Source organism: Capra hircus, chromosome 3, assembly GCF_001704415.2.
Source record: "Capra hircus breed San Clemente chromosome 3, ASM170441v1, whole genome shotgun sequence".
Taxonomy (NCBI): domain Eukaryota; kingdom Metazoa; phylum Chordata; class Mammalia; order Artiodactyla; family Bovidae; genus Capra; species Capra hircus.
Genome location: NC_030810.1, coordinates 117,449,977 through 117,455,976, shown reverse-complemented (window position 1 = coordinate 117,455,976; position 6,000 = coordinate 117,449,977). Strand labels below are relative to the sequence as shown.

Below are 6,000 nucleotides of genomic sequence, written 5' to 3'. Positions count from 1 at the left end.
TCTTAACAAACTACATTATAAATGACGGGCCAATCTCAGATATAGCTGCTCCCTTAACCCTTAGGCTGCCCCAAAGGTTCACTGCCGCGTTCCCACCCAGACTCTGGACAGCGCCCCGCCCTTCTCGGTCCCACCCACCCGACCCAGGAGGGGTCCCCACAACCCCCAAGCCCACCCCTGGAGAGCCACCCACTGCAGCCCCGCCCCTCCCAAGACCCACGTGTCGGGCCCCACCCCGGCGCTGGCGGCCCTTTAAACACCTCCACCCTTACGCAGCACCCCCCCAGCCCGACCCGAACGGCAGCCGGAGAGGGACAAAACTCATGGCGTTCAGCCAGCTTCCTCCGCGGATCTCGTCCCGGACTGCCCTGCCCTTGGGGCCTTCCACCCTGGGTCACAGCCCCTGGCGGCCCTGAGCCCGCGGCGGCCCGGCAGAGGAGTGTCGCTACGGCCCAGCTGCGGGGCGGGGCCGGCGGGAGCGCAGGTCTCCGCCGCTGCCACGGCTGCCTCCGCCTGCCTCCGCCTGCTGCTCCGGCCGCCCGCTCGCCCGCCGCTGGGTGCGCTGCACGCGGGGGGCCGCCGCGGTGCAGAGGTTCATGCAGCGGCGGCGGCGGCCGCGGCGGCGGCGGCGGCGGCGGCGGCTGCCGCTGCCGCCGCGGAGGCAGACAGACCCGGCGCTGCCGCCGCCGCCGCCGCCCTCCCCCGGCTCCATGCCGCCACCGCTGCCGCCTCCTCCTCTCCGGCGAGGGGCGGGGGGCTCCGGCCCGGGGTGGGCATCACTCCTCGCAGCGCCGCTCCCCTCCCTGCCCTCCGCTCGGGCCCTGGAGCTGGCGGGGGCGCCCGCTGCCTTCTAGGAGCGCACGCTCTCCGCGCGCCCTGCGGGAGAGAGGGGGCGGGCGTGGGCGGGGGCGGGCGGGCGTCGGGCAGCCGGGACCCCGCAAGGCGGCGAGAGGAGGGGGCTGCCTCGGAGGATGCCCGGCGGCGGCTCCCCGCTCTTAGGCGCGAGCTGAGCCGGACCCAGAGCGGGCGGCGCGTCGCCATGCCGGTGTGACGGGCGCCCCCGGCTGCCCGCGCGGTCCCCGGCGCTGCCCCACGCCGCGCCGCGCCGGCGCCGGGCCGCAGGATGGGCTGTATCCAAAGCATTACCTGCAAGGCACGGATCCGGCGCGAGAACATCGTCGTGTACGATGTGTGCGCCACCATCGACCAATGCCCCACGCGCATCGAGGAGACCTCGCCCATCGTCCTGCGCTACAAGACCCCCTACTTCAAAGCTTCGGCCCGCGTGGTCATGCCCCCCATCCCCCGCCACGAGACCTGGGTGGTGGGCTGGATCCAGGCGTGCAACCAGATGGAGTTCTTCAACACCTACAGCGACCTGGGCATGTAAGCGACCGGCCGCGCGGAGTAGGAGCGGGCTTCGTGGCGGGGTCTCTCCTCACCCCGACCCTCCTCCCCAGCTCCTTCTTACTGCTCTCCCCATCCTTTTTATAAACCTTCCTCCCGCCTCCTTTTCCATCTCCCTCCTCCCTACGCTTTTGTTTCAGTGACAGGGCTGATGTGTGTAGGGAGGCTCCTCGCGAAGGCATTTTCTCGCGGTTTGCTTCTGATTCCCTATGAATGCTAGGAGCACGGTGCGGGGCGGGAAGAACGCTCTGAGGAGGGTTCAAGAGACGGAGGTGGGGTGGCTGGCTAGTGCCCTGGGAGTTTCGGGGCGCCGTCTGTGGTTTGCAGGGCTTCTGGGGAAGAGTTTGGGGGAACCTGTAGAGAGTAGTGTAGTGCCTGGGGCGCGTGGGCTGTACCGCGCGTGCTTTGGAGAAACCCGAGCCGGTTTGGAGAGGAAGGTCCCAGGCGTCCAGCCTGGACTTGGTCTGCCCTTGTTCCTTCGACTGTTGACTTCGAGCTCTTGTCCCCCGAACCGGAAAGCCTGGCGGCGTTTCCATCCGGAACCGCACCGCCGACAGCCACCTCTCTGGCTCAGCGCCCTCCGGAAGAGAACTGGAGGTGGTGGGAGTGGGAAGGCTCCGGGCGCGTCCCAGCGGAGCGAGGCTGATGGCCTCGTGCGAGCAGCCTCTGATTGGCGTGGTGCGATGCGTGTCCGTGCTCAGTGAAAGTATGGGTCTCATGTCGGTCTAGGGTCTTTACTTACTCCAAAACTTTATTCTCCGGCTCTGGGAGGGATTCCCCAGCGCCCACCGCCGAATTCTGTCGGAGAGCTGGGAGCTCTCCAACTTCTTTCAGCAGCGCCGCTCGGCGCGCGCCGGGCTCCGCAGCTGCGGTGGAGACCCGGGATCGCGGCGACTCCTCTGCCGCCAGGGGCCGACAGCCTGACCCGGAACCGCAGGCTGCTGACAGTCGCTTCCAGGACTTTTTTATTAACTAAATTTTCATAACTCCCTGCCAGACTCCTTTCAGAAGTACACTCTGGACAGTTGGCAACTACAATGGCTAAAAGGTTTGGGGCCTGCATTTTGCCTGCTGTTACAATGTAGGTCTAGAACACCCTAATTAGCTTGCAGCCCGTAGGGAAACCCTCTTCTGAAAAGTCAGCCTCATTTCATTAGTAATCTAAAACTCCAGAGTTCCCTAGGTTCATCTTTTGAATATGGATATAAGGTGGGAGAGTTTCCATTTTAAAAGGTCAAACTATCTTTTTAACAGCAGTTTGCAGGCTTTTTATTGCACTTTGGGAGCATGTAAGTTAACACTAGTCATGGGTGCTAAAAGGAATTCTGACAGGTTGCTTCGTCTCTCCTGGCTCCCACTCCCACCCTTTTCCCTACCCCAGAGAGTCTGAACTTTCCTCTCTAATCGTAAAAATACAATGCTGGAGAAAGCTCCTTCCTAAGGAAGAAGTGTGACAGCCCGTTTTGCTCTGTCTCTGCACCCAGAGTGTTCTTGTCTTTCCGGAAGGCAGCTGGATGTGAGAAATAGAGGAAATCTTATTTGGGGTGAATTCTGATGGCTCAGACGGTAAAGAATCTGCTTGCAGTTCAAGAGATCCCAGTTCAGTCCCTGGGTTGGGAAGATCCCCTGGAGAAGGAAATGGCTACCCACTCCAGTATTCTTGCCTAAAGAATCACACGGACAGAGGAGCCTGGTGGGCTACAGTCTCAAAGAGTCGGACATGACTGAGCAACTAACACACGTGCCATTTAGAAACATACACCCCCTCAAAAGAATTATTATATCTGAACATGTGTGTCTCTTAAAGATTTTTTTTTTTTTAAGAACCTTATTATTTCCAGCTAAATCAGAGAAAGCCCCAGACAGGGCAAGGGCATCCTCATGTTTGTTCTCTTGGCCTGGCCCTGACGGCAGTGTGCAGCATTGGCTGAGGGCAGTAATTGCAGCCTGGGGCCACTCTGAGAGACACTAGGAGGGACTGAGCCGAAAGTCTTGCTTTTCCCAAGACTGCACAGCCAAGAGTCTCTGCTGCCTCACATCTCCTGTAAATTAGTAATCTGAAAGTAAATAAATCGTTCTTTCATAAAAGAGAATATATTCTACCTCAGGAGAAGTATAAACAGACATGGTAGTTGAACTTTCTTGACTCTATGAGAAGATGTGTCTACATGGGAACCCACTTTAGGGTGTGACTTGGTGTCTGCTGAGAGGGACACATTCTCCCTGACCCTTCCTTGCTGAGTTCTTGCCTTTGGGATTTAGAGGAAAAAAAAAAAAAAAAGTTCTGCCTTTAAACTACCACTTTCATTATTTTAAGATTCTTGCTTTTTATGTTGTTGTTGGCGGGGGACAAAAATAGTCCCCAAGAAATCATAAAGCATATTATTTTAGATTTGTGTCCAGGGGCCTCCTGTCTTTGTGGCTACAATAATGGCTGTGTGTGTTTAAGGCCACTTTGGAGCCTGGATTTGATTGAACCAATTTCCACGAAATGTTTTGGCCCTGAAAACTTGGCCAATGTAAACTTTCTGATAGAAACCCATACTGTATGAAAGTCACTGCAGCCTATTAGTTATTATGTCCATTTTAGCCAGTACCTTGAGTGGAGAAAACACCGCAGGCTGAATTTTCACCCCTGTGTAATGGTCTTGTTACATGAAGCATGGTATGATGAGAGACTATAGGTTATAAAGCTGCCTTTTTCAACATTTAAAAGGGCCTATGCCAGAGGAAACCTGCAACTTAAAATGCCAAGAAAACTTTATCTATAGGTTTAAAGAAAACATGAGCTTTCATGGTTTAAATTTCTCCACATTTCCAAGAAAGGGAAGTCTTCTACAGGAGCATTTGAAATAGCTGATGGTCAGGATGGCCAGAGCTTAATTTGAACTTGAACTCAAGTGACTTGAAACTCCCCCTACTGATTCTGTAGGAAGCAGGCTATTAATGCTTGTGGCCCCCATTTCTTTCTCATTTGGCCCTGATGAGCCTGCTCCTGCAGCCCTGCCAAGACTGCTGCAAGGCTTCATCCTTCAGGGAGGAAGAACCACGGGATTTTCTCAATCAACTCATCAATAAACAAATGTTTATTTTACTAACTGCCTCTGATGCACCAGTGCCAGCAAAGAAAACAAAGGAATAAGAAGGCAGCTTCAGTGTTCCTCAGTGCAGGAGGTAAGGAGGGGCACAGGCAGAAAAGGCCAGTGCTCCCAAGTAGTATAGGAGAAATGCCAGTGAAAGGGGCCAGGCCAAGTGTTCTAGATCTGTAAAGACTCAAGCTGGATGCAAGGGATGGGTGAGATTCAGCCAGGCAAGGAGGAGGGACTAGTTCTAAAGGGCAAAAACAGCAACTACCTGGAGGTAGGAAAATAGAAAGGGGCACAGAAATGCAGGAGAGGAACTTTCAAGGTGAAGAACAGTGGGGGATAAAGTCAGAAAGGGTCTGTTGGGAAGGCCTAGAAGAGTAGATCTGGAAAAGGGAAGGCTGAGATCAGATCTTCTAACCAAAAGAGTATGAGGAAGTGCTTCATACCCTTTCAGTGCCTCTTGGGCATACAGGAGCTTTTCAGTAGAGACTTAAGACCCTTATGATAGAACAGGTCTTTTTTTTTTTTTTTTCTAATTTATTGATATAGTTGACTTACAGTGTTGTGCCAATTTCTGCTGTACAGTGGAGTGATTAGCCTATATATATATTTGGAGGGGCTCAGCCCATAAAGAATGTGGGAGACTGGGTTCAATCTCTGGGTTGGGAAGATCCCCTGGAGCTGGGCGTGGCAACTCACCCCCATATTCTTGTCTAGAGAATCCCATGGACAGAGGAGACTGGCAGGCTACAGTCCATGGGGTCACAAAGAGTCAGACATGACTTGGGTGACTAAGCACAAGCATATATGTGTGTACACACACAGACACACAGATACACACACACATTCTTTTCTGTTACGGTTTATCACAGGATAGAGCGCAGTTCCTATACAGCACAGTAGGTCCTTGTTTATCTGTCGTATGTGTGATAGTTTGCATCTCCTAATCTCAGGCTCCCAATCCATCCCTCCCCCCACCCCATGATGGAAGTTTTGAATGCTAGAGTACAATACCCAAGAATAAGGAGTGGGGTTCATGTGCCAAAGATGCAGGGGGAGAGTCGGCAGTGGCTGAAGGCCCTTCCCGCTCCCTCCACACCTAGGCGTGGTGTCTTCTAGAGCTGTAAGGGTCAGCTGTGGTCAGCTTAGGGCTGATGGTGTAGGGCTTGGAGAGCCTTGGCCTGGGTGCAGCTTGAGGAGGTGGGAGCTCACGCCTCACCTTCAGGAGACAGCTCCTGCCCGTCTCTCTCCTCCTCCCGCAGAGCCAACATTACTGAGGGTTTGACTATACCCACCCACCTCTGTTACCGTTTCAGTTTATTCCAAGCTGATTTCTCTCAGTTCCAAATTTGCGCTTGCTCAGTTCATCTGGGCTTTCCATATTTCCAGATCCAGCAGACACTTACCTTTTCATCAACATTCCGCATGGTTGACAGCTTCCTGTGTCTTAAATCACTTCCATCATTTAGCTCTCCTGCTGTTTTTCTGGCTGTTCCTCTATCTGACC

The 6,000-nt window shown here is 54.5% G+C and overlaps 1 protein-coding gene across 1 annotated transcript in view; it reads left to right on the top strand.

The window, feature by feature from the left end:
* Nucleotides 579-6,000, top strand: part of FAM78B (family with sequence similarity 78 member B) — a 93,057-nt gene continuing 87,635 nt past the window's right edge. Inside the window, exon 1 of the mRNA XM_005677089.2 lies at nucleotides 579-1,386. Within this exon, the coding sequence (XP_005677146.2) occupies nucleotides 1,124-1,386 (263 nt within the window). The 5' untranslated portion in view covers nucleotides 579-1,123. The remainder of the gene's footprint in view (nucleotides 1,387-6,000) is intronic.